General features: G+C 52.6%; 1 protein-coding gene across 1 annotated transcript in view; it reads right to left on the bottom strand.

Moving 5' to 3' along the window:
* CSMD2 (CUB and Sushi multiple domains 2) overlaps positions 1-26,943 on the bottom strand; it is a 248,493-nt gene that overhangs the window by 28,292 nt on the left and 193,258 nt on the right. The window contains 18 exon segments of the mRNA XM_066204225.1: positions 562-747; positions 3,312-3,500; positions 4,129-4,164; positions 4,167-4,274; positions 5,345-5,533; positions 6,000-6,113; positions 6,602-6,682; positions 7,932-8,077; positions 8,635-8,812; positions 11,307-11,495; positions 11,917-12,126; positions 12,670-12,786; positions 15,373-15,442; positions 16,595-16,713; positions 20,096-20,200; positions 21,068-21,164; positions 24,476-24,600; positions 25,456-25,659. Of these exon segments, the coding sequence (XP_066060322.1) occupies positions 562-747; positions 3,312-3,500; positions 4,129-4,164; positions 4,167-4,274; positions 5,345-5,533; positions 6,000-6,113; positions 6,602-6,682; positions 7,932-8,077; positions 8,635-8,812; positions 11,307-11,495; positions 11,917-12,126; positions 12,670-12,786; positions 15,373-15,442; positions 16,595-16,713; positions 20,096-20,200; positions 21,068-21,164; positions 24,476-24,600; positions 25,456-25,659 (2,463 nt within the window).

The raw sequence follows: 26,943 nt of genomic DNA, 5'->3' as shown, positions 1-26,943 counted from the left end.
GCTGTGGTCCATTTTTGGGTGTAACACCTTGAAGGGGGCTCTGTCTGCCTGAAATGCACCTGAAGGCCCGCCAATAAACACAACTGCTTTTTATTCCCTTAATAAATTACGATTACGGATTAATTATGATTTGGGATGGCTCAATTAACGATACATGGAACCCCGGTTCTTCAGAGGATTTATAGCCAGGATTTATTGAAATAAACAGACTCCTTTATACAGTGTTTTAATACAGGCAATGTGACTGGTCATTCAGAGCAACACCTCTCGACCGTTTCTTACGAGAAAACAACAAGTTAGAAAAACATCAGCTGCTAAAAGTTTTCTACCTTAAAGGTTTTACACCTTCCAAGGATTGTTTTGACTCTTCCTTATGATTTCCCAGGTGAGAGTGGCGGTGTTACTTGGCTTTCCCACAGGCTTCAAGCCACTGCCTGGAGCCTAAAAAAATCTATTTTCTGACCACTGTCAGTTCCCACACCTTGATTTCGTCCGGCCTGTGTTTTTTAGGAAGCCCCCAAAGGCGTCAGTGCTGTCTGCACACCCCAAATCCCCACTCACCCACGCACAGAGGGGGCTGGTTCCCGTTGCTCCAGACTCCCTCCTGCAGGCACTCTGTGCTGGGCTCGGCGCCTGGCTGCAGCTGGAAGCCCTGGTTGCACTGGTACACGGCCTTGGTGCCCACAGTGTACTCCTTCCCAAAGACAACCCCGTTCCTTGGGGCCCTGGGAACTCCACAGGAGAGAGCTGGGAAGAAAAAAAGCACAAAACCAAAAAAAAAAAAGAAAAAAAAAAGTAATCAGGGAGCTGTTGGTTTTTATCCCAAACCGAAATCCTGGATCCTGGAGTTTCCTACTGACAAACCCCACACGCTGTGAGGAGTGCCCACCCTTCATAAAGCACCAGATTTTGCAACAGCAAAGCCAATCCCGAATCCCAGTTTCGCAGAATCACAGAATCAGAACCACACACAACCACAGCATCACTGGGGTGGAAGAGACCCCCAAGATCACTGAGTCCAGCCCAGCCCCAACACCTCAACTAAACCCTGGCACCCAGTGCCACATCCAGTCTGCTTTAAACACATCCAGGGATGGTGACTCCACCACCTCCCTGGGCAGACCATTCCATTTTATATGTAAAAAACCTTTTTCCTGATATCCAACCCATATTTCCCTTGGTGCAGCTCAAGGCTGTGTCCTCTCGTTCTGTCAGTGCTGCCTGGAGAAAGAGACCAGCCCCACCTGAGCACAGGCACCTCTCAGGGAGCTGTAGAGTTGTGAGTTTCTCCTGGAGGAGGCTGTGGCTCAGAATTCCCGTAATAATATCTGTGTATCAGCAGAGCGCTCCCGAGTTTCCACGCGGAGATAAAGGATCCGACAGCGGGAACGCTTTGTGTTTACACCCCACAGCAGCACCGGCCCCAAACCCTTCTCCAGGAGCGCTTCTGCAGCACAAAAGGCACCAAACTGTGCGGTTATGGTGTGGCAGAAGGGAGGCTAAATTTAGGCTCGCGGCTGAGGAGGTGGAGGGGGGAATTCAGGGGGAAGATGGAGAAGCAGGCGCGGTGCCAGCAGCGCTCCGAGGGGAGGCTCTGCCCCATTCCCGCTGGAATCCCCGGCTCTGGCGGCAGGGCAGGGAGGGGACAGGCAGGTGACAGCCAAAAACACACAAAGGAGCACGGCCATTTCTGCTGTTGCCGTTTTTTCCCAACCTTGGGAACGCCAGAGCTGGGAAATGTCCCCATATCTGCTTCTCCAGCAGCATGAGGAGGAGGAGGAGGGAGAGTAAATCAAGCTGTGACTCCAAACCCGCCCTGTGGTCCCATCCCTCTCCAAGCCTGGCTCTGGGGAAGAGGGAGATCCACATCCCTCCTGTCTGGACAGGGTGGGATGCCGTGGGAAGAGCAGCCAGGATCTGGGCAGCTCCATGGGAGCTCCTGAAGGTTCTGTGGGGGTTGGGAGAGGAACAGAACCTGCCAGGAGACACAGCCCTGATCCCTGATCCCAATCTGTGCTTCCAGACAAACCCATTCCCTCCTGCAGCAACCCCAGCTCAGCTCCCAACATATTCACCTTCCTGCTGCTCCCCGTGCACAAAAGCAGGGCTGGAAAACCAGGAAAAGTCACTTTTAGGTGACAGGGAGCCCAAACTTCACGTGTGCAGCAGCAGCACAACCCTGGGTCTCTCCCCGTGAATTCCCAGCTTTTACCCCACTCCTGCCCCGGCACGGGCAGGTGCTGGAATTCTGATGGGAGTGAGCAATTCCAGAGGCAGGATCAGGGCCTGGCAGCGCTGCTGGTGACAGCAGTGTCACTGCAGCCAGCTCAGGGCTGGCCAATCCCTCTCCAAGGCCTGGTGTCTAGACAGGCTGCCAGCCTGAATACCAATGGCCCTCCCAGGGAAAAGAGGGCACCTGGAAATTCCAACCTTTTCCCTGCTACCTCTGCTGCTCCTTTCTCCTGAAGAGCTGGGGGGAAGCTGAGCCCTTCCCATCCCCACCAAAGCCTGCTCCTTTCTGCTTTTCATTCCCTTCAATGCTTCCCCAAAAAACTGTCCCTTTTATTTATCCCCAGGAACCTGAGGCACAGGGAAGGGCAGGAGCTCCAGGCCAGCGGGGCTGAGCTGCCTCTTGCCTTCATTCCATGGGGGGACAGAAAAATCCTGGATTTGATGTGGCTGAAGGGAGCAGGAGAGGAGCCAGCCCAGGCCTGGGGGTGGAGCTGCTCTGCCAGGAATTATCCTCCTGAAATCCCCAATCCTGCATCCAGCCCAAGGCACTGGAGAGCCACGGGCCGGTGTTAGGATTCCTGACAGGAATTCGAGGAAACTGAGGGGAAAAGTGACTCCTTCCACCTCAGCATGTGACATGAGCAGCGAGCTCTCCCACCTGTGGGAGTCAGGCTCTTCCAGAGGGGACATCCAGCAGCAAGATCCTGACCTTTATTTCCCCCCATCCCGCGTCCTTCCCTCTTTTCCCAATCCCAGTTACTCCCTTCCCTCTTTGCCATCTATTCCCAAAGCCCTGGAGACGAGGATCACCCCCCAGTGCTCCCAGCCTGTTCTCAATGTGGAATAACCAGAATTCCAATAGAAATGTCTACACATGGATGCTTTAATTCCTCCCACCCCAAGTCCTTCCCACTTTTCCCACCCCCGTCACTCCCTTCCCTCTTTGCCATCTATTCCCAAAGCCCTGGAGACGAGGATCACCCCTCGGTGCCCTCAACGCGGAATCATCCAATATCGCGTTTTTTCCCTGCTTCCCCAGGGACTCCTGGAAGTGGATCCCGAGCCTTCCCCGCCCTCACCTTGGCACAGGGGGATGTCCTCCCTCCAGTGGAAGTGTCCCTGGGGGTGCTGGCTGCAGGTGCTGGTGCCGTGTCCCACCAGGCGGTAGCCGGCGTCGCAGCCGAAGCGCACGGAGCTGCCGGGGCGCAGCCCGGAGTGGCTCAGGATCATCCCGTGGGCTGGAGGCTGAGGGAGGCTGCAGTAGGGGGCTGGAGGAGGGCAGGAAAGGCAAACCAGCCACAGGGTGAGCAGCAGCAGCAGGGTCGTTCCCTTCCCACCCTCAGGAATTACACCGAGCTTCCCCAAAACGAGGAGGTGGAGGGGGATAAACACGGAGCCGAAGCGGGGAAGGAGCGCAGAGCTCTGAGCTTCACCCAGCTCCAGGAATAAGGAGTGGTTGCTGATAATTAAATATCCCTTAATTCATTCTGGACAGAGTTTTCCAGTGCCTGACCAACTCCTGAGGGCGACGAAACCCCAAAGGTTCTGCTTTCATCCAGAAACCTTCCCCAGTATCCGATCCCCGGCGTCAATGACTCTCCACGCCAGGCTGCCGATTCTGAGAGTGGTTGGGAAATGAACCAAAAAAGCTCCAAGGTTTCTCCCTGGAGGAATTTCTCCTGATTGTGATCCCACAGTGCTGGGCCTGACTGTTACAGAGTGGTGGAGACACGAGCCAAAGCTCCAAGGTTTCTCCTGGACAGACTTTGCCTTTCCCGGCCTCCCCAGCGCCCGGCTTTGTGCCTCCCCAGCCTTGGCAGCTCCTGCCCTCCCAGCTGGATCTCTGCAGGAATTCCATGGATTCTCCTGGCTCTGGCAGAGGCAGCTGGGACTTACCCCAGTAGCGGATTTTGAAGCCTTTCCTGTTGTAGCGTGGTCGGAGGACCAGCGCAGGAAGACGCTGTTCCCGCTGCTGGTGACGGTCAGGGGGGACGAGTAATTCCCACTGAGGGACAGCAGCAGGGGGCTCTGCCCAGAGGGACCTGGAGGGAAGGGACAGGGAAAAGGGAAAAACCACTGTTGACCTTTCCTTTTCCCTTCCCTTCCCTTCCCTTCCCTTCCTTTCCCTTCCCTTCCTTTCTTTCCTTTCCTTTCCTTTCCTTTCCTTTCCTTTCCTTTCCTTTCCTTTCCTTTCCTTTTCCTTTCCTTTCCTTTCCTTTCCTTTCCTTCCTTTCCTTTCCTTTCTCCTTTCCTTTCCTTTCCTTTCCTTTCTTCCTTTCCTTTCCTTTCCTTTTCCTTTCCTTTCCTTTCCTTTCCTTTCCTTTCCTTTCCTTTCCTTTCCTTTCCTTTCCTTTCCTTTCCTTTCCTTTCCTTCCCTTCCCTCCCTCCCCCCCCCCCCCTCCCCCTTTCTTCCCCTTCCCCCTCTCCTTCCCTTCCCCTTCCCCCTCCTTTTCCCTCCCCTTTCCTCTTTCCTTTCCTCTTCCCTTTCCTTTTTCCTTTTCCTTTTTTCCCTTCCCTTTCCTCTTTCCCCCCTTCCCCTCAGTGTCCCTGCAGGAGGAACAGGCACAGGGAGCTTTTCCCTGAGGAAAGGCAGCTCCCAGCTCCCTGTGGGCACCACTTCCAGGGCTCACATCCTGCTCCTGGGAATCCAGGAAAAGCAGGATTTGCTCCAGGCAGGAGCTCAGGTCCCCACGGTGACCCCAGGAGCACCAGCACAGCCCCCATGGGTCTGCACTGGTCACCCAGAGAATTCCTCTCCTCATTCCCTAAAACTTCTGGGCTTGGAGAATCTGCTCCCTGTGGCCTTCAGGGATGAGAATTCCCGCTTTCCCAACTCATCCCTTGCAGCAATCTCTGCTGCCATCCCTCTCCCAGGAGTTTCCCAACTCCGTTCCCTTGGAAAAATCCTTCAGATCCATCCAAAAAACCCCAAACTGCAGCGATTCCCTCACGCAGGGAATCAGTGAGGAGCTTCCTGGGAGGCCAGCAGGAGGCTCCAGGTGGGAAGCTGGCCCTGGATTGCTCCTTCCCCCTGGATTTCCACGGGATTCTGGAATACCAGGAATGGTTTGGGATGGGAGGACCCCACAGGTGAGAGGGGTGAAGCTCTTACCATCGAAGATTTCAAACTCGTCAAACTGCTTCTCGCTGAGGAAGTACTCGATGGTGAGGGAGATGTTGTAGCCGGGCTCCACCTTCACCACCCAGGAGCAGGTCTGGAAGTGGGGGTAACTTCCCAGGAAACTCTGGCTTAGGATCACCCCGCTGGAATCCGTCAGCAGCTGGTTCATGGGGCAGTGCACTGGGAATGGAAATGAACGTTCCTGGCTTTTTTTCAGAGGAATTATGGAAGCACGAGGTCTTCCTGCACTCCTTTGATCCCTGGGGCTCGGAGAATCCCACAGATCCCAACAACTGTCACACTTGAAGAAAGGAGCGAAAAGCAGCAAAGCCAGCAAATCATTCCCACTGCCTCGGCCTCATTCCCACGTCTCCCAAAACAAGCAGCACCACAACCTGAGGCACAAAACCCAGGAATCGCAGGAAACTCTGTCAGAACAAAGGCTGGAATTACAGCTCATCCCATGGAATTATCGACTGGGACATGAGAACTCCCAATTCCTGCTCAGGAGGAGTCTCACTCCCTCCTCCCAAAATCCTGCGCTCCTGGAGATGGGAAAATTAACCCCAAGGATGAAAAATGAGCTGGAAAACCTCCCCCAGCTGCTTCCCTGAGCAGGGAAATCCGGGATGGAGGGAAGTTTCACCTTCACAGGTGGGTGGGGGGCCCTCGAACTGCAGGTGGGTGCCCAGTTTGCAGGTGAGGATCTCGTTCCCGATCAAGGTGAAGCCGGGGAGGCAGCGGTACCTGACGATGTCACCTGGGGAGGGATGGAAACCAGGGATGGGAGGGGGGAAACGCACAGAAAAAAAGGGGGATTTTATGGGATAAAAGGGGGAATTTCAGAGATAAGGTGGGGAATTGAGGGATAAAAGGGGGAATTGCAGAGGTGAAAGCGAGAATAGAGGGATAAAGGGGAAAATGGAGAGATGGAAGTGGGAAATGGAGGACTAAGAGGGGAAATTATGGGATAAAAGGGGGAATAGAGGGATGAAAGGGGGAATTGCAGGGATAAAAGGGGGAACTGCAGAGATGAAAGGGGGAAATGCAGAATAAATGGGGAAACATGGGAATAAAAGGGGAAAATGCAGAAATACAGGCTGGGAACAACGGGAACACCCGGATGCTGCGTTTGATGTCGAGCTCCCATGGAAAACCCTCCTGGCAGCCTGGATTTGGGCGGGACAAGGCATTCCCAGGAGCTGGAGAGGTGGGGATGAGGATGAGGAGGAGGAGGGGAGGTTTTACCGATGTTGAACTCCTCGTTCTCCGTGATGATCTCGGCGTTGGGAACGATGGTGGGAGGCTGGCAGCGGAAAAGCTGGAAAGCTGGGGAAGCAAAGGAAGAGCAGCACGTCCTGAGGGCAGCCACGATGGAATCAGGGGAATTCCTCCCTTTCCATAACGAAATTCCTCCCCTTCCACAAGGAAATTCCTTCCCCTCCACAAGGGGAATCCACCCCTTCCCCAAGGAAAGGGAATTGCCAAAGTCCAACCAGGCCTTTCCCCCCACAAATCCTACAGGGATGAATTTGCAGGAATGCCTGACGTTGCTTCCATCCTGACAGGAAGAATTTTGGGAATTCCTGGACAGTGTGTTTTCCTTTGGGAATGTCACCAGCACTTTTTGGGATGCTGTAAAAGGATCTTGGTGCCCTCAGTGGGATTTAGTCACTCATCCAGCAGGGAGAATTTCAGGCTGCTCCAGCAGCTCATAAATGAAAATAATTATCCAGGGAATTCCATCCCTCAAAACTCACTGATTTTTATTTTTTTAGACTTGGAATTAGTGATTTCCTCCACAAAGAATTCCAGGAGTGAGAATGTTTCCGGCTGTAAATCCTTGGAGTTCTCAGAGTTACCTGAGCAAGGTCCAAGTCAGTGCTCAAGGAAGGTGAAAAAGGGAAAAATTTGCATAACTCTGTGGAAAAAGCTGGGCAGGAAAACTTCCTGAAAAAAAACACCAAAAATCCAAACCCTGGACTGAAAAATTTTGTGGCAAAAATAATGGATTTGAAAAATTTTGTGGCAAAAACTGGGGTGAAAAACTTCCTGGAAGAAAACTGGGCTGGAAAACTTCCCAGAAAAAAAACGGTTTTGAAAAACTTTGTGGAAAAAAAAACCCCTGAAAAACTTCCTCGAAGAAATTGGCCTGAAAAACTTCATTGAAAAACCTGGGCTGAAAAACTTCCTGGAAGAAACTGGGGTTGGAAAACTTCCCAGAAGAAAAACTGGGCTGAAAAACTTCCTGGGAAAACCTGGCTTGAAAAACTTCATTGAAAAAACCGGGCTGAAAAACTTCATTGAAAAAACTGGTTGGAAAAACTCTGTGGAAAAAAAAAAACTGGGCTGAAAAACTTTGTGGGAAAAAAAAAAAATGGGCTGAAAAACTTCCTGGAAAAAAAAAATCAGAAAACTTTGGGGAAAAAAACCTGGCCTGAAAAATTTCATTGAAAAAACTGGGCTGAAAATTTGGGCTAAAAGGGTATTTTAAAAAAAAAATATTTTTTTTGGCATTTTCCCAGAACTCTTCCCCACTATTCCCAGCATTTCCCCCATCCCAGGAATCCGTGCGGACCGTAGAAGTAAATGGCGAAGATTCCCCCGTTGGCGGCGTCGCTGTGGAATTTCAGCAGCACCTGGTTGGAGGAGCTCTGGGCGGATTTCTTGGCTGAGTTGCCCGTGAACACCCCCAGCTGAGGGGCTGTTTGCTGGGGCCCATCCCTGAGGGCAGGAACACAAGGGAAAAAGGATTTTCCAAGGGTTTTTCCAAGGGTTTAACCCCGACCTCATCCTCCCTTTCCCACAACCACATCTCAGACCCCCTGCTCCAGTTTAACCCCTACAACCTCTGCTGGCTCCCAGTGCTCACCCGGTTGAACAATTAGAAACACAAATTCCACTTTTAACCCCGGAAATTGAGGAATTAGGTCCTGTCTCCCCAAGGAATTTCCCTCCCTGTTTGCCCAGCAGACACGGGGACACTCTGAAGGTCAGACACTGAGCGTCACAAGCTCAAAATTTGTCCACCAACCCTTTAATCAGAGCTCCCCTGGCTGCCTGAAGCTGATAATCTCCATTATCGTGCACAAATAATATTTCTATTAATTCATATTAAACAAAGCACAAAAAAAAATTTGTCATTTCTCTTCCTTTCTCCAAAACACCGGGAAGCTCCCAGCCTGCAAAGGGGATCCCAGGGGTCCCATCCCCACTTTAAAAGCCAGGAATCATTTCCCAAAAATGAGTCTTTGGAGTGACTCCTGAGCCCGTGTACCCACCAGACGGTGATGAAGTCGTTGTAGGGCTCTGTCTGCAGCAGGGTGAAGTTCAGGTGGATCCCGTATCCCACGGGCACTGTCAGCAGCCAGGTGCAATCCTGGGAATTTGGGTACTGGCTGGGGAAGCCAGGAGAGTAAACTGTCCCGTTCTGGGCAGTGACATTGCCCCCACACGGCACTGCAGGGGAGCACAGAGAGAGAAACGCAAACCCAGTGAGGAAATATCCCTTAAACATCCCGAAATCCCTTTTTTATTCCTTTTTTTTTTTTTTTTTTTTTTTGATACAAAGGTAACAATTCTGGACACAGGAAGATCCAGATCTTGGCCTGACTTGCCTCAAGTAATTCCTCTCTGCTACAAGCACACATCCCACATTTCCCTATTTTCAGCTTCATTCCATGACTGTAAAATCACGGAGCTCTTTCAGGTGACTGCCTGCTCTGTCCAGATGTGGATTTCACCCAGGTGTGCACAGAAACTCCTCTCTCACTCCCACTGAGAGTCCCTGAGCTCCTCCAGCTCATGGAAAACAGCTCGGGATGGGATCACTCCGGGGGAAATGAGGGTTGGTGTGGCAGGGAAATGGTCTCCCTCTCATTAATTCAAACCCATCCTTCCCGTGCAGGAGCAGCTCCATGAATCCCTTCCCTGCTGATCCAGGTGTGAGGTTGGAGCCCCAGCCCTCCCCAGCCTGGCTCTGCTCCCCAGTGTGTTCAAACGACCCCAAATCCCAAAAATCCTGAGGGGCCAAGTCCAGCAGCAGCCCGGCTGCTGATCCCCGGGAAAACTCCCTGGGAAGCTGGAAAAGCTGAGCCCCCGTGCCTTGATTGCAGAATTCCAGCTCCCCTTTCAATTAAAGGAGCTCTCAGCGCTGACCTGCGAGGGTGAGGGGTGCAGCCTGAGGCAGCACGTCCTCCCTGCCTGCTGCCGGGCAAAACTGGGGGAAATTTGGGGAAAAAAAAAGCAGGAAAAGGCAAGTCCTACACTCCTTTAGCAGCAGGAAGAGTTCGGATGTGCTCAGAGACCAGCAGCAAAGGGGCCAAACCCTTCCCAACCCTCACCCCACTCTGCTATTTGCAGAGCCAGAAAATCTCTTAAAAAACCACAAAACCGGGGCAGAAATGGTTGTTGGCAGCTGGCAGAGCTGATGCCGGGGGGAGGGGAGGGGTTAATCCTGCTCCCAGTGTCCCCCAGTGTCCCCCAGTGTCCCCAGAATCCAGCTGGGCACAGGACAGGCTCACCTGAGCCAGCACTGAAAGAGCAGCTGAGGATTCAGCTCTTTTTGTGTTCTTTGGGGTTCCAGGACTTAAAAGAGGGCAAATATCACGTCTCTCCTCCCTTCCACAGCTGCTGTAGAGCCAGGGCTGGGATAAAAGGTCAGTGCTCCTGGGAAATCTTCAATAAGCAGGTCTGAACTTCTTAAAGGTTCACCTGGAACCCTTCTGGAAGTAAATCCCACCGAATTCCGGCCACCAGCCCCAGGGGTGAAAGGCTGGAACAGCCATAAGGGGGTTTGGAAAAGAGAATCTGGACGAGTTGGGAGGCCTGGAATGGAAATTTTCAGCCTGCCGAGTCCTCTGAGCCGAGTTTTCAGAAAATCAAAACCCACACTGGAAGATTCATCTCCCACCTGGATCATTTTGGAGATGCCCATGAGGGAGACCAGACAGGGACACACCGAGAGCCCTCGGAGCTGCAAGGCCCTTTTTTATTTATCAGAGCTGAATGGATGGAGGCTGGGTGTTGTTGAGGGAATAAAGCAGCAAGGAATTATCACCCCGAGGACTGCGTCACACAGAAACAACAGCTCCAGCAGGGAGGTGAGAGACAGAGATCCTCCCCACCCACACCCCAAGGCTCAACACCCCCCGCAGAAGCTGCCCTTTGGTTCTGAAACGCCCCAAATATTCACCAGAACACCTCCTGGAGGTAAAACACCAAAACACCTCATGGAAGTAAAACGCCTCATGGAGATAAAACACCAGAACACCTCTTGGAGGTAAAACGCCTCATGGAGACCCCATTCCAGCTGAGGCGTCACTCCAAGGTAACAATTCTGGGTACAGCAAGGTGCAGCTCTCGGCCCGACTTGCCCCAAGCAATTCCTCTCTGCTGCCAGCACATCCCACGTTTTCAGCTTCGTTCCACGACAACTCAGCCAACGTGGAGCCACTACAACAGCCCCGTTCCAAGGCAGGGAGCTGAAGTGCTGTGCTCAGGTGAGCCCAGGTGAGTCTAGGCTGTGCCCAGGGGAGCCCAGGTGTGCCCAGATGAACCCAGGCTGTGCCCAGGTGAGCTCAGGTGAGCCCAGACCATGCCCAGGTGAGCCCAAGCCATGCCTAGGCGAGTCCAGATGAGCCCAGGCTGTGCCCAGATGAGCTCAGGCTGTACCCAGGTGAGCCCAGGCCGTGTCTAGGTGAGCCCAGACCATGCTCAGGTGAGCCCAGGCCATGCCCAGGTGAGCCCAGGTGTGCCCAGGTGAGCTCAGGTGAGCCCAGACCATGCTCAGGCAAGCCCAGGCCATGCCCAGGTGAGCCCAGGTGTGCCCAGACCATGCTCAGGCGAGCCCAGGCCATGCCCAGGTGAGCCCAGGTGTGCCCAGGTGAGCTCAGGTGAGCCCAGACCATGCTCAGGCAAGCCCAGGCCATGCCCAGGTGAGCCCAGGCCGTACCTTCACACCTGGGCAGGGGGTGGTCCCAGTTCCTGTTGGTGCCGTGCTGGCAGGTGAGCACGGGGTGGCCGGTCAGGCGGTAGCCGGGCAGGCACTCGAAGGAGATGGACTGGCCCACGTTGTAGCCGGCTCCTCTGACCACCCCGTTGGCAAAAGGCTCCGGGTCAGGGCACTCCTGCAGCTCGTAGGCTGGGAAAACACGAGGAGGAATGCTCTGTGCGTCATTTCCCAGGGAAAAATGGGATGGGAAAAGGGGGAAAGGCACCGAGCTGTGCCAGGGGAGGGGCGGGTTGGACGTCAGCAGGAATTTCTCCACGGAAAGGGTTGGGAAGAGCTGCCCAGGGAGGTTTGGAGTCCCCATTCCTGGAGGTGTCCAAGGAAGGGCTGTCCAGAGTGCGGCACTCAGTGAGCTGGGGACTGGCCACAGGTTGGGCTCTGTCACCCTGGAGGGTTTTTCCAGCCTCAGCGATCCCGGGATTCTGTTCACCCACACGTGAACTCCAGCTGGGGAAAACACACCTCCATCCCCCTTCAGGACTGTCCCTCCTCACCAGGGCAGGATTATCCCTCCTCACCCTGGTATCCCCAGGGCAGGATTGTCCCTCCTCACCTTGGTATTCCAGCTTGAAGCCGGGTTTGTTCTGGGAGTGGTCGCTGTGGAAGTAGACGGTGGTCTCGTGGGAGGTGGACAGCAGGGAGCCGGGCAGCTCGGCGCCGCTGAAGCGCCCGATGACGCCGCTGGTGTCGTAGGGCCCGTTCCTGATCTCCACAAAGTCGTGGTTGGGCTCCGTGGAGAAGTTCAGGAACTGGATGTGGGCACCTGGGGAGGGGGAAGGGAGGAGTTTTGGCTCTAAAAGCGCAGCTGAGCTTTTGCACCAGCACCAGCTGCAACCCCGGCACCAATATCAGCACCAACCCCAGTTCCAACCCCAGCCCCAACCCCAGCTCCAATCCCAACACCATCAGCTCCAACACCAACACCAGCTCCAATCCCAGCTCCAATCCCAGCTCCAATCCCAGCTCCAGCCCCAGCAGTCCCACCCGCAGAGCCCAGGACAGCCTGGGCACCCAGCAGGACTTTAACTGCCCTGGGCACACACACAGAGTGCCCTCAAAGTGCCACAGAGGAGCTTTGGAGCGGAGTTTAGGAAGGAATTGCTCCCTGTGAGGGTGGGGAGGGCCTGGCTGAGGTGTCCCAGACCGGGCTGGACGGGGCTTGGAGCACCCTGGGATGGTTTCCCCTGGCAGGGGGGTGGAATGAGATGATCTTTGAGGTTCCTCCCAGTCCAAACCAGTCAGGGATTCTCTGATTTTTTTCACCCCCTCTCCTGTGACAGCACCAAGCCAAAGCCGGCTCTCTCACCAAAGCCCACTGGCAGCAGGATCCTCCACGTGCAGTCCAGGTTGCTGGGATAATTTCCTGGGAAACCTGGGCTCAGGAGCACTCCTTCCATCTCTTCTGCTGTTCCTCCACACTGGGCTGGGGAAACAGGAGGGTTCATGGTCAGGATCCACTCACAGGATCCCTCCCAGGATCCCTGAGGGGTCTGTCTGGACCAGGGCCATGGGAAATCAAGGAATTGGAGACTCAGCTGAGGAAAAGGAACCAGTGCCAAGTTTCCAGGCACTGCGTGGCCACACCAGGAATGGATGTGCCCTTCTCCTGCCCTTGGGAGAGGAAGACTGAGCCCAGGGATCCTTTTGGGCCATCCCAGAGGGAGAGCCGGATCTGAGCAGTGGGAGAGGGGATGGACACCTGCTCTGCCCACATCAGGCATCAGCACTTGCCTGAATCCTTAACCAGCTCAAAAAAACGAGTGTGAAGAAGCTGAGTGATCCCATTCTGACTCCAGATCCCGATTCCTGCGCCACCTGCCCATCCCTGGGCACTCAGTCACTGATAAACCCACCACAGAGTGTTTGCTCGCTGCCTGCAGCCAGCTGCCAGCCACGACAGCCCAAAAATACGTTTATAAAAGTGCATCACATGAAATTTAAACACTGACAGCACCTTCTCATGCTTATCTGGATGACCTCCACCTGGACCCAGCAGCAGCACCCAGCCGAATCCAGGCAGGTGTTCTCCTAACACACCGTGACAGCCAGGCACAGGCTCTTTGTCCAGGATCTCATTACCCCGGACTTGCTCCTTAACGAGGTTTCTCCCAGAAGATTTCTCTTTCTTTTTCCTCCTAATGGCTCTTTAATAGAACTGCCTCTGAATTATTTAGAAGCCCAGCAGCTGGAGGAAGTAGACCAGGAGGAAATCAGCACAGTTCCAAACTGTGCTTGGAGCAGGAGCTCTGGTGGACAGGGGACAGGGACTGTCACACCCACAGAGGTCACTCCTGGCTCCAGATGTGGAGATCTTAGTCTGTGTTGAGGTAACTCCTGAGAAAGTGGTGCCAGCAGACCAGCCGTGACATTTTCCTCATCAAATAACCCAAACCAAAATCAATAGTTACACGGGATTCAGGTTTCCCTCCTCTCCCTGAATTTTAGAATAGCAATAAATTTTGGTAAGTGGGGCAATGTACAAGGTATGGTCTGCCGCTGTAGGTCTCCTGAAAGCCTTTTCTGGCATAAACTGAGCACTGTCTCACATCTCAGCACAGTCAATCTGATTCACAATCAGCAATGTCTCGGTTTACCATTTATCTGTTTTCTACCACGGTGCTTTAGGTCCCAAGATATTCTGTGATTCTTTGTTAACGTTAGTAAAGAGTGTATTGAGCATTAAATCAATTGAACTCTCTCCTCTCTGCATGTTTTGAGACGCGCTAATTTCAAACGTGGAAGTTCCCAGAGGATGTCACACATTTTCTGCTCCTGCCCCCTCCACCTTTTGGAAAACTTCTTTTAGAAAGCAGCCACTTACCTGGAGTTTTAAATATATGAAAAAAAAGACTTGGGAGGGTTCTTTTCCTAGCCACAGGACTAATTTATTTTAAAAGTAAAGTTCTAGGACAATGCTCTGAAGCAGTTTGGGAATGGGGAGAAATTTTTGCCCAAGCAGCCAAAATCCCGCTGGACCGGGAGGCTGGTGCTGATCCAAAGAACCAAACTGGTGGTTTGTCAGCTTTTGGGATCCTCCTCCGTGCCGGGATCTCCCAAGGGCTTCTGCTTCCATTCAGAGCAGCTCCCAAGGGAACGGGGTCCTTTAGCTCAGTCATTCTCCTGGAAATGTCTCTCTATTTATTTCTGGCCCACAGATCATCAGATAAAAGAACTGTTGGCTCTTATAATTACTTTAAAGCCAAATGATGTAAGCTGGAACAGCAGGAGCCTGAAATAACTGTTAACTAAAGCTATTAAATGCATAAATGTCTCTCTCAGAGCTGCAAAATGTGCAATATGAATATTAAACATCCACATTCGCTGAAAGCAACTGACTGAAAATAATTTAAAAAAACCCCCCAAAACTCTCCTGCAAGTTCCCTTCAGCTCCAGGCCTCTTGTCCTCGGGATCTTCCACAGGGAAAACGGAATGTCCAGTCTTTTCCAGGCCTGAACATCTGAACAGAGCTGAGGACAAGTGACCTGTGGTCACCTGCTGGACACCAGAGTGGCCACAGCAAGTTGGGATGCTGGGAGACGCCAGGCCCCAGGGAAAGAAGCAGCTTTGGTGGCGTCAGACACATTCCATAAAAATCAAACCATGCTTCGGCTGGGGAAGAAAAAAAAAATCCTCAACCCATAAAACCAGCATGAGGAAATTTTAGGGTTTTCCCTTTTGAAGGGTTTCGTGTTGAGGGGGAATAATTCTGTGTGCCACACTCCGTGCTGCAGCCACGTCTCCACCATCCAAAACAAAGCACTCCAGGCAGCCCACGGGGACTCCTCGGGCGCGATTTCCCTGGCAACAAATGAAGATTTTTTTCCTTTTTCCCCCCCCCCACACTCTCTCACACTTGCAGAACCAACCTGAATTTCTCTAAATCAGCTCTTTACCCTTTTTTTGTTGTTGTTGTTGTGGTTTTTTTTTTTTTTTTTTTTTTTTTTTTTCTTTTCTTTCAGGGAAGCGTTATAAATATCTCAGGCAGGTAGAAAAGAAGTGGAGTCCTACCGATGCAGAGGGGTGGAGGGTAATTCCAGCGGCGCACCGTGCCCGGCATGCAGGAGATGTGGGAGTGGCCCTGCAGGGATGGAAAACCAGACAGGAATTTGTGGGGTGGACGGAAAACAAGGAGAGGCAGCCTGTCCCTGTCCCTGTCCTGGCAGGGAAGAATTCCTTGCAAGATCTGACCCAAAGGGAGGCTCCCAGGTTCCTGTCCCATCTGCGGTGCCAGTAAAGTGATGCTTTGAAGAATTTGAGAATAAAATAACACTCTTTGGAGATAGTATTAGTGTAGGAGGTAACCTAAAGGCTGTTTTTTATTGGAAGATTCCAAGGGAAGATATGGGAAAATGTCCATAAAATGCCCACCCTTGCAAGGGGGGTGAACACAGTTCTACAAATCCAGCAAATTAGCAAAATTGACAAAAATCACCAATTAGAGACATAAACAGTGAGGGAATTCAACCTTCTCTGAATCCTCCCCCTCAGACAGGGACCAAACTTTGCAGATGAAAATGTGCCTCCGAGAGCTGGTTTCAACCTTGGCTCCCAGGAAGAACCACGACAGGAAAAGGAACCTCGGACCCCCAGCTCGGAGCTGTGGAATGTGTTTTGCCTTTCTGCCTCGGGAAAAGGCAGGGAAAAGTACTGGGACTGGCCACGAATACAACAACACAGGCACAAACAGATGTGTAAAGAATACAGAGAATACAGAGAGGCAGGAATCCTTCGGGTGATGCCTAAAGAGGAGACCTGGGACAGAGGCTGGACAGAGTTAAAGAATAAAGAAGAGATTTATTAAAAGGCCTTTAAAGGATGCACCTAGGGCAGGACAAGAGCCTGGCCAGGGCTGCACCCAAGGTGGACCCAACACGGTCACAAAATGGACCCAAAATAGTCACAAAATGGACCCAAAATGGGCACAAAATGGACCCAAAATGGGCACAAAATGGACAGGGGAGTTTTCCCACTTTTATAACTGTTGGTCCATTTCCATACTGGGGTTAATTGCCCAATTACAGCATCAGGTGATGCAGCCCCATCCTCCCAGATTGCTCCCCTCAATTCCCTGGTTTTCACACTTTCAGGGCCTGAAGCTGCGATGTTGCCCTTGGGCTGGAGAAGGATTTTTCTGACTAAACTGACTAAACTCCATGTGAAACTCAGAGTTACACACTAAAGCAGTACAAAATGTGGAACACGTGCGAGCTGGAGCTGGCGGTGCCGGTACCTGCAGGGCGTAGCCCGGCTCGCACTGGAAGGACACCACGTCGTTCACCAGGTAGCGCTCGCCCATCTTCAGCCCGTTCCCGGGGACCGGCGGCTCCGGGCAGCTGGAGAGCCCCACGGCTGTGGAGGGAAGGGAGGTGGGAGCTCGGGGAACAGGGATGGGGCTGTGCTGAGGGCTGGAGGGATGGGAACACGGTTTTCGTTTTGCCGGCCGCCACCGCAGGATCTGGGTGGGGAAATTCCGTTTCCTTTGGGTTCTCCAAGGGCAGCCCATTTCCATTCCCACATTTACACTGGGAATGTCCTGCTGCAAACCCAGTAACAACCTATGACATCTCCTATGAGGCGATGGGCTCTCCTTCTCACATCTCCCTTCTCCTTTCCCTTTCCCTTTCCTTTCCTTTCCTTTCCTTTCCTTTCCCTTTCCCTTCCCTTTCCCCTTTCTCTTTCCCTTTTCCCTTTCCCCTTTCCCCTTTCCTTTCTCCTCTCCTTTTCCTTCTCCTTTCCTTCCCCTCTCCCCTTTCCTTCCTCACATCTCCCTCTCTCCTTCCCACATTCCCTCTCTCCTTTCCAAATCTCTCCATTCACCTCCCCTCTCCCTCTCTCCTTCCCAAACCTCCCTGTGCCCCGGGGAGAGAAGAGGAACCCTGCAGGCTCCTCACACCCCGCGCTGGCAGCTGCCACTCCACGATAACCTCCCGCATCCCTGCCAGGGCTCCTGCTCTGCTCCAACCCCACCGAGCCGCTGGCAGGGGGAAAACAAAAGGAGAAAAGGAGCGAGGAGAGGCTGAGCCTCCTCCTAAAGCCCAGTCACGCTTCCCAGCGTGTTCCCTCCCCGCTCCTGGATGTGCTGCTTGACCTTCAGAGAGGCAGGAGGAAAAACGGCTTTAAATAACTTCCCCTTCACATCAGTGGCTCTCAGTCCCGAATTGCCCCTGGCTTGGGAAGAGCTCAGCTGGAGTAACCCAGCGAGGGAGAAGGCAGAGTTTTCCTCCTCTGTTTTAGCTCATCTCTCCCTGTTTCCTCTCAGAAGGGACACAGAAAATAAAGAAAAAAAAATCCGGGGCTCAGGGCTGGGAGATTCCAATTGTACAAACAGAGCAGAAATCACATTATTTCCAGCTGCCCTGAAAATCAACACCTATTAATTTCCTCAGCCAAGGGAACAGACAGGGCTGATAATCCCCAGGCTCATGAAAAAGAACCTGGCCGTGATTTTTTTTGCAGGAAGGCGCTCAAAGGATTTATCGATTGGAACAGAGGTGGAGAAGAAACAGTCACAGCAAGAGGATTCCTGCAGCTCCCCAGAGCACAGGCTGGGCACATTTTTTCTCTCCCAATCCTGTGGCGGCTGTAACCCTGCTAGATTCAATGATGGACAAGGTTTCAGCGTGTAAAGGCAGCAAGTCCTGGAAGGTTTAGTGCTCTAAAGCACAGCCCCAGCTGTGCCACTGCAGGGGATCTCACACAGGGTCCTGAATCAGACAATTCCCCCTCCCACCTGCCCAGGCTGCCCCAAGCTGGCCTTGGACACCTCCAAGGATGTGGCAGCCACAGCTCCTCGGGCACCATTCCTGCAGCCACTTTACAGGATGAACTGCACCGTCCAAAATTCCACTCGCAGCCTTGGAAGGAACCCAAAGCAGCAGAAGGTGGCCGGGCTCCAGAGAGCAGAGCCGTGCTCAGAACCAGTCAGCAGCCCCAGAGTCCAGCAGGGAGCAGCCCTGCAGTGCCCTGAGGAGGACTGGGGACACAGACAGAGCTGTCCCCACGTGTCCCAGCAGCTCAGCATTCCCTGTTTTGCTGTGGGACACAGCCAGGCCAGCCTGGGATGAGCCAGGGAGCCGCAGGAGCTCCGGGCTGGCTCCCAGCCCTGCCCCACAGGGATCCTCAGCACGGAGCAGGTGCAGGGAGCTGCCCTCGGATGTGCTGGGCACAGCCGAGAGTGCCCTCCTGCACGCCCTCACTGCTGCTGGGCTCCAATTCCAACCTCACACAGCACCAGAGCCGAGAAAATCATGGAATATCCTGAGCTGGGACCTGCAAGGATCATCCAGCCAACTCCTGGCTCTGTAGGATAACCCCAAAATGTTTAGGCTGGGTTTAGGGAAAGGCTCTTCCCCCAGAGGGTGCAGGGCACTGCCCAGGCTCCCCAGGGAATGGGAACATTCCCAAGGCTGCCAGAGCTCCAGGAGCCTTTGGATTGTTGGGGTGTCTGTGCAGGGCCAGGGTGGGACTGGATGATCCTGGTGGATGCTCCCGGCTCAGGATATTCCATGATTCTCTGCCAGCATTACCCAAAGACTGCTTGCACAGGGAATAACAGATCCCCCCTGCCGCTGGGCTGCTGCTCCTCTCCTGATCACACACCAGGAATCAAACCCAGCCCCGGGGGAGAACGAATTCCCATCATCCCCATCCACACCTGACAGCCCTTTCCCAACGGATTCTCTTCCCTGCCTCAGCCAGGTTTGTTCTCTCACCACTGGGGATTTCTTCCTGACAACACATTCTCTGTCTAGAACCTCGTGCTGGGGTCTGCATTCCCAAAAAAACCTGGCATGAAGCCTGCTGGGAGCACAGTGCTGCCATTCCAGGGGGTGCTGGGATCATCCCTAACCAGGAACCCGCTGAGGAGCTCCACACCATCACAGGATTTGGGTTGGAGGGGACCTTCAAGACCATTTTCAAGGTGTTTTTAACCTTTAATTGAAAGGAGTGGGTGCCCTCATCACCTCAGAGCTTCCACAGGTTGTGCCAAAGGTGCCTCCCTCAGCTGGAGGATGGATCAACCACCTTGGGAACGATCCTGTGCAGGGCCTGGACGCCTCTGAGCACAAAGCACAGAAATTCCTGGATCCAGGAGCGTGCCCAGGGCGGCTCAGAGTGCCTGGGGCTGTGGGGACAGGAGGGAGGGGAACATGCCCAGCACCCATCAGGCAGCACCAAAAAATACTGCAGCTCCCCAGTGCACTAACCCCACACTGATAACACTGATAACAACACTGATAACGTCGAGTTCAGCCCTGAGCCTGTCAGGAGAAGCTGCCCAGGGTGTTGTTGGTGCAGCCCCCGCAGTTTTTTCCCAAGTTAAACGTGCATTAAAATGTGCAGATCGAGTCTGATCTCCGTCCTGACCCTTCTTTCCTCGGCAGGTCCCACTAAACGACCTCTGAGGGCCCTTCCAGCCAGGATTTTTCGGGACGAGGACGTGTCCTGCTGTTTCCAGCAGGGAATGCCAAGAGCCGGGAGTCTCTGCCAGCCCGCAGAGACTCTGGCAAGCAGCAGACCCCAGCCCTGTACCCACGGATTTTTATCAGACAGACACAAAAAGGTGCCACCAAGAGCACAACGGGGGCCATCCCACCGCTCTGCTCCACCTTTTCTCCACTCCTCACTCCCTCCCTGAGAGCAGGGAGCCACGGCAGCTCCTTCTCCCGCTCCTCCGAGGCGCAGCCCACCTGCCGGGAGCTGCGGGGAGCAAGGCTGGGACCGCTCTTACTTTTGTACTCCAGGTGAAAGCCGGCGGCGGAGACGCTGATGTCGGAATAGAAATGCAGATAGAGCTGGTTTGAAGTGCTGTTGAGCAGCGCGGGCACCGTGGTTCCTGGCAAAACAAGAGGTTGCACAAAAGCCAGTGCAGAGCATCTCTTTCCTCCTCCTCCTCCTCCTCCTCCTCCGCCGCGTCCTCCTCGGAGATTTGCGGCAGGAGAGGCTGAGAACAGAAAGTCCTTTCAACTTAACGAGCTCCTCTCGGTTTTTGATCAGGTCCTAATGAGGCCAATTGAGAAATACCCAGGGCCCTTCCAGTGGCTGCTCCCGGGTTTCAGCCTGTGCAGCTTCGACACCGACAGATAAAAAAAAAGCATCAGGGGATGGGAAATGGTGTGGCTGGGGCACGGGTCCAGGAAAATTCCGGATTCCTTCGCTCCCTGGAAGCTGCTGCAGCGGCAGGACGAGGAAGTTCTATCCCAGACCCTCAAGCTCAGAGCACTGAGGGCACATTTGTTTAAATAAATGAGATTTTTGGGCCGTGGTTCTGCCAGTGGAGCTGCATTTGAAAGCCGCTCAAAGCTCCTGGACCTCCTGGCTCCTCCCTGCTCTGCTAAAAACCACAATTCCCCGGAATCCAAGGGAAAATATTTGTTTGGTGACACTTCACCCATTCTGAGGCACATCAGGCAGGTCAGCTCACCCTGCCAGGTGTGGTGGCCTCACATCCCAGCAAAACCCACGGAATTCCCATTTCCAGGAATAAAACCCCACTGGCTTTTGTGTTTAAGGCTCCCTCTCAACCTTTCCCACAGGCGGACAGGGTTGAAATTCCCAATCCAACAGCACACACGATTCCCTTTAAATCTATTCGACTTAAATCTATTCCTAGTTTTTTTTTGAACCCTGGTTTCTATTCCAAGTTCAGCTTTGTGAGGTGAATAAAACGAGGCAGGGACTGATGGGCTGGAGTGCCACGTACCAGAGAAGCTCCCCAGCATGGTGGCTGTGTTGTCCCCTCCATCAAACACTTCCAGGGAATCCCAGTTCTGCTCCGTGACAAAACTGATCACCTGGATCTGCAGAGAGAAACAAGAGAAAGGAAAAGAAAAAAAAAAATTAACAGCACAGTTCCTGAAATAATGGTAATAAATCAAATTAATAGCAATTCAAGGGTCGCTAATTGCGTTTACACACTCTGGGGGGTTCAGCACGTGCAAAACTTGGGAGATTTCTGCCTTTGACCATTCCCACTGGGATTTTCCAGCTATTTTCCCCCCAAACCCCCTAACAGGAATGCTGTTTGCTGCCGCTGCTCCAGAGCTCCTGGAAGTGCCCGGCTCATTTACAGCTGCTGACAATCGCAGCCTTTTTTACTCTCTGTTTGGAGAAATCCCCGAAGACTTTGAGCCCTTTCAAATGAGAGCAACCAGCAACAACCCGGAGCTAAAATAAACCCAAAAAACCCCCCTCACATTAAACAACAGGATTTTCAAAATCCAGTCGAGTTCCAGCCTCGTCCCTCAGCTTTTAGCGGAATCACTCGAGCTGCATTTTCAGATTTCACCTTTCCCTGCCATGCCCCATAAGGTTTGGTGTCCTCAGGAAGTCGCTTGACTCCGTTAGTTGGAACATCAACACAAATCCTCGGATGGGAAACATCCGGAGAGCTGAGAAATCTGCATTTATACCGAAAAGCAGAGCCCAGAAATCTGCATTTACACCGAAAAGCAGCTCGTGCTCCAGCGAGGACCTCCAAGGAATTGCACAGCTTTGTTTGCCAGGATTACCATTAACAGGGATTTTGCCTAAATCCTAAATGTTCAAAGCCTTCAGTGTCCCATTAAAAACCCGAGTTTGGTGAATGGGGTGAGAGCGAGGCAGAAAATCTGAGCAAAACCCACCGGTTTTGGGGAAAACCCAGATTTAATCGGTGAGGTCTGGATGAGACTTTCCAACACTGGGTATCACAAATTAAACTGCCAGGCAAAAAAACCCCCAACCAAACAACAACAACAAAAAAACCCAAAAACACCCCAAAAAACAACCCAAAAGGAACCTTAAAGATAAAGGAGTTGAACAACTTGGCTCCAAACAAGGAGAGTGCTGGAAAATTGGGAAAAGTGAGCAGTGAGGAGAGTTCACTGCCCTCAAACTTTGACTACACACGTGTGAACCCCCTCCCTTTCCCCCCCAAATCTTATTCCCTGATTTCCTCATCCACCCCAATTCCCCACTTACCTCTGCCTTGCCGAAGATCAAATCAAAACCCCTCGTTTGAAATTAAAATACGTATTTTTTTAAAAAATCAATCCCTCCACTTCAGCCATTTAAACCCATTTCCTTCCTTGATTTACTCCGGGTAATAAAACCGGCCGTAAAGTTCCTCCCAAGTGTGTGTGTGTGTGTGTGTTTTTTTTTTTTAGCACAAAGTGAGTGGAGTTCATCCAGCAGGAATGGCAGTGACCCCCACGGAGCCATCACTGCTCCCACTGACCCTTTTTTCCCTCTTTTCCTGCCTCATTACACCCCTATTGTGATTTACATTATTGGAAGTGGAGTGAGAATGAGCGTTTTGTTTGCTCTTTCACCGCCTAAATTATTTATTCTCCTCTCTCCCCCCACCCCCCTCCACCACCTCCTCCAGCTTAACGGAATAAACATTTTTAAGGTCCTAATTCTAGTCTGACATGTGGATTCACAAGGGATCTGCATCTATTTACTGCCACGTGTATAAATTAATTCACTCAGGAAGGTTTGCTCCGGGAATGAATAATTCATGGCAGAAGTGCCAGCTCCTACCCTGATTACATAAAAATCCTGCTCCTGAGTGCTGCTACCCAGAAAGCTTCAATTTCACCTCCTCCTCTGATTTACAGTTCTTTAACCTTTAATTGTTGTGCAAAAAGAGGGTAAAGTGATGCTGGAATTGGGATCTAATAACGGAGGACCCAAAGGAAGCGGAGCCAGGATGGACCCAGCTGCAGCTCCGTGGTCATTCCCTCTCTGGGGGCTGCCCTGAGACCCTTCCCTGCAGCTGGTTCAGGTCCTGGGGGCCAAAATCTTTCTCCAAGGCTTTTTATTCCTCTCCTGGAAGTCCCAGGGAAGCTGATGGGTTGTGACCAGGTGACAACAGATCCCGGTGCCACGTGGAAGTGGAGACCTCAGCACTGGTGGGAGCCCCAAACCATGGGGTCAAAGAATTTTAAGGGGTTGGGATGGACTTTAAATACTTCCCACTATCCCAGGTTGCTCCAGGCCCTGTCCAACCAGGCCTTGGACACTTCTGGGGTTGGAGCATCCCCAGCCTCTCTGAAGAATCATAAAAAACCCCCTTCTTCCTAATATTTAAGCCAAATTTCCCCTCTTTTGCACCAGGTTAAGGGTCACACTGAGGGACCACAGTCCTGCTCTTCCCCAGATCCCACCTTGTGCATCCCTGACAATGCTCCTGGGTGCCCAAACACCCTCTGGGGGAAGAACCTTTCCCTGAGACCCAACCTGACCTTCCCTGACACAGCTCCAGCCCTTCCCTGGTCACAGACATCACCAACGAGCCCCTGCCTACTTCTGACAGTAAACTAACTCCTGATTCCAGAGAATTCCACCTCAATCCATCCCTGTCCTAGGAGGAGCAGTGACTTCCCAACTTGTGGCCTCTCCAAGAACAGCAGACCCCGAGTGTCCACGTGTCTGTCTGTCTGTCTGTCTTAGGCTGCAGTGCAGTAACCAGCAGTGTGTGTTCTGCCACCAGCTGCAAAAACAGCTGGGCCAGTGTTCTTTATCTCTTCCTTATCTCGTCTATCCTCCCTCCAGGGGATATCTGCTGTCCATGGGCCATCAAGGCTCACTGCAGGGCTGATACAATCCCATCATCCCACGGGGAGAGGCTCCACCCAGGGGGAGGAGCCAACCCCATCATCCCATGGGGAGAGGCTCCACCCAGGGGGAGGAGCCCAGCATTCCCACCTGGATCAAAGCTGGCATTCAGAACACCAGCACAGCCTGTGTGCACTGGGTTCCCAGAGGGAGAGCGGACCCATCCCAGCACCACTGGAGCCTTCTCCAGGATCATCTCTGCTCCCACAGAACCACATCTGTCACTGCAGGAGGATTTATTTGGACTGACACCAACGGCCTGACCGACAGGGGTCAGTCAGGTCATATTCTGACCCTGTCAGTGATTTTTTACACTACTGCACTTTTATTTTTAATATTCCTAGTAAAAAAACCTGTTATTCCTATTCCCAGATCTTTGCCTGAGAGCCCCTTAATTTCAAAATTCTAATAATTCAGAGGGAGGGGGTTTACATTCTCCATACCAAGGGAGGCTCCTGCCTTCCTTAGCCGACACCTGTGTTTCCACACCAGGACACTGTCTCGGCTGTACCTGAATCCCTGCTCCCTCGGGCACTGTGATCTTCCACACGCAGTTGAGGCTGTTCAGGTAGGGCTCGGGGAAGCCCGGGGACAGGATGGTTCCTTTCCTCTCCGTCAGGTTCCCCCCGCAGGGCACTGCAGTGAGGAGAGCAGAAAGAATCGGCTTTGTGCTAAAAACATCGATAAAATGACAAGAAATCAAGAGCTGGTTGTGATTTCAGGATGAGGTTTGTGGGAATAATCCTTTTCCCTTTTTTTCGTGCAACTTTTGGGGCACATTCCTTGGGTGTGGGGAACACATGAGGATGATCTTCAGGAGCTGCTCTCCTTCAGAGGTGGTGAAAGCAGCTTTCATCCAGATCTGATTTATTTGAGATGCTGTCCCAGACCTCACAATGAATATTCAATCAAAATGTCAATTCCCTGGAATTTGGGGTTAAACTGTTCTTACCCAGAGCCAGGCTGGGCTTTGTATTGTACCAGACAATCATGGAATACTTCGGGTGGGAAGGGACCTTAAAGATCTCCAAATCCCTTCACCCAGACACCTCCCACCATCCCAGGTTGTTCCAACCCTTGTCCAACCTGGCCTCGGCCACTTCCAGGGATGGAGCAGCCACAACCTCTCCGGGCAGAACTACAAGATGCTTTAAAGAAGTTTTTCACATTTCCTCGGCATCTCCACTAGCATCCTAAATCAGGACATTGATATTTCTTTCCTCCTTCTTCTTTTCCTTCTTCTAACGGCTTTTTGTTTGGTGTGGGGGGTTTCCCTTTATTTTTTTTTCCTGCCTGCGCTTCACCGTTGATTTTTCCCACAGAACCACGGGGCTGGAAGAGCCTCACAAACATGCCCAACACCCAACCCGGGGACCCTTTCCAGGACAACCCGCGGGGCGGCACCGCTCCCAACGTGACCCCGCTGATTCTCCCAGCGCCCCATTCCCGCTCCCAACCCGCCCCATCCCCACCTCCCCACAAGCCACCTACCCACGCAGGTGGGGACAGAGGAGTTCCACTGTGCCAGGGCCCCGGGCATGGCCAGGCACTGGATGGCCGGGGAGCCGCGCAGGCCGTAGCCGGGGCTGCACTCGAAGCGCACCACGGCGCCCACGGCGAAGTCGCTGCCCAGGCGCCGCCCGTGCCGCGGCTCCGGCACCGAGCTGCATTGCGTGGCGCTGGTGCGGGGCACGGCTGCGGGGGAGAGAACGGGCTTAGTCTGGGGAGTGCTGGCTGCTGGAGTAAAGATCCGACAGTTTTACAGCGAAATCCTGAAGTGTCGAAACCCCGAGGAGGTGTTGAACGCAAACCGTTGACTGATTGTGCCTAAAACCCTAAAATATCGGGGCTGAATCCAAACTTGACCACTGGCTGGTTGGACCTAAACCCCAAAGAGGGGCTTAATCCAAACATTACCATTGACTGATTGTAGCTAAATCCTGAAGTATTTAAACCCCAAGGAGGTGTTGAATGCAAACTTGATCACTGACTGATTGTTCCTAAAACCCTAAAATATCAAGGCTGAATCCAAACATGAACAACCTGGGTTGTTTCTACCCAGGAAAACCAAAGGATTTGGCAGTGGCTTCCCAAAAAATTGTTTTGGCAAGAGCCTCCAAGGTTCCCTTGGGCCTTGTGGTCGTGAAGGAACAGCAACTAGAAAAAATCTTTGGAAAAGCGAGAAAAGGGGGATTTAAGTTGTGACGGTGCTGAAATTGTTGATATTCCTGTCAAGTACTCGGAATTACAGTCAAGGATAGGAATGAGTCTGGCAGATAAGTGAGGAGAAGAACTCATCAAACAACCAGGTCTACTGCTGAGGAAGAATTCAATTAATATTTTCCTCTGAGTTGCTTTAAATTTGTGGGTGTTTAGCTAATTAGAGTGTGGCCAGGCAGATCCAAATCAGGGCCAGCTCGCCCTTTTCCTCTTGCTTCCCATGCAGCTCTTGCAGGAGGGAGGAGGAAACCTTCCCCGGTTTCATCAGAACCTTTGCTCTGCTGAGCTCTTTGAAGATTACAATCGCAACCACGGCTGTTTCACACTCATTAGGCAGGAACTCAAGAGAACAGATCTCTAACTACTCCAAACTCCAAACCAGGCTTCGTTTCACCCCTGGAGAAGGCTCAGGTCGTGCCAGCGTCTGTCCCCTCTTTGCAGCAAAAGCCTGGATGTTCCCACAGATAACTCCAGGGAACACGTGGGTGAGAAATCCCTTCTGTTTTCCCACCGTTCCGTGCATCATTTACTATTTACTCCCATAAAACCCCTGAGCTGTTCTCACCCAGAGCAGCACAAAGCTGCTGCTGAAAGGATCAAGGGGCAGGAGTGTGACAGCCCCGAGCCTGTGACACACACAGAGGGAGGATTTCTGAGCTGCCAGACGGGATTTCAGCTGCTTACACCCAGCAAAGTGCTAAAAACGCCACCGGGAAGAATTGCTGCGGAATAAATCTCCAAATTCCCGGCGTGACTCCG

This window comes from Chamaea fasciata, unplaced genomic scaffold (assembly GCF_029207755.1).
Source record: "Chamaea fasciata isolate MVZ Bird 193981 ecotype frontalis unplaced genomic scaffold, bChaFas1.0.hap1 SCAF_26, whole genome shotgun sequence".
NCBI lineage: Eukaryota > Metazoa > Chordata > Aves > Passeriformes > Sylviidae > Chamaea > Chamaea fasciata.
The sequence above is the reverse complement of the archived record's forward strand: the minus strand, read 5'-3'. Positions and strand labels throughout refer to the sequence as shown.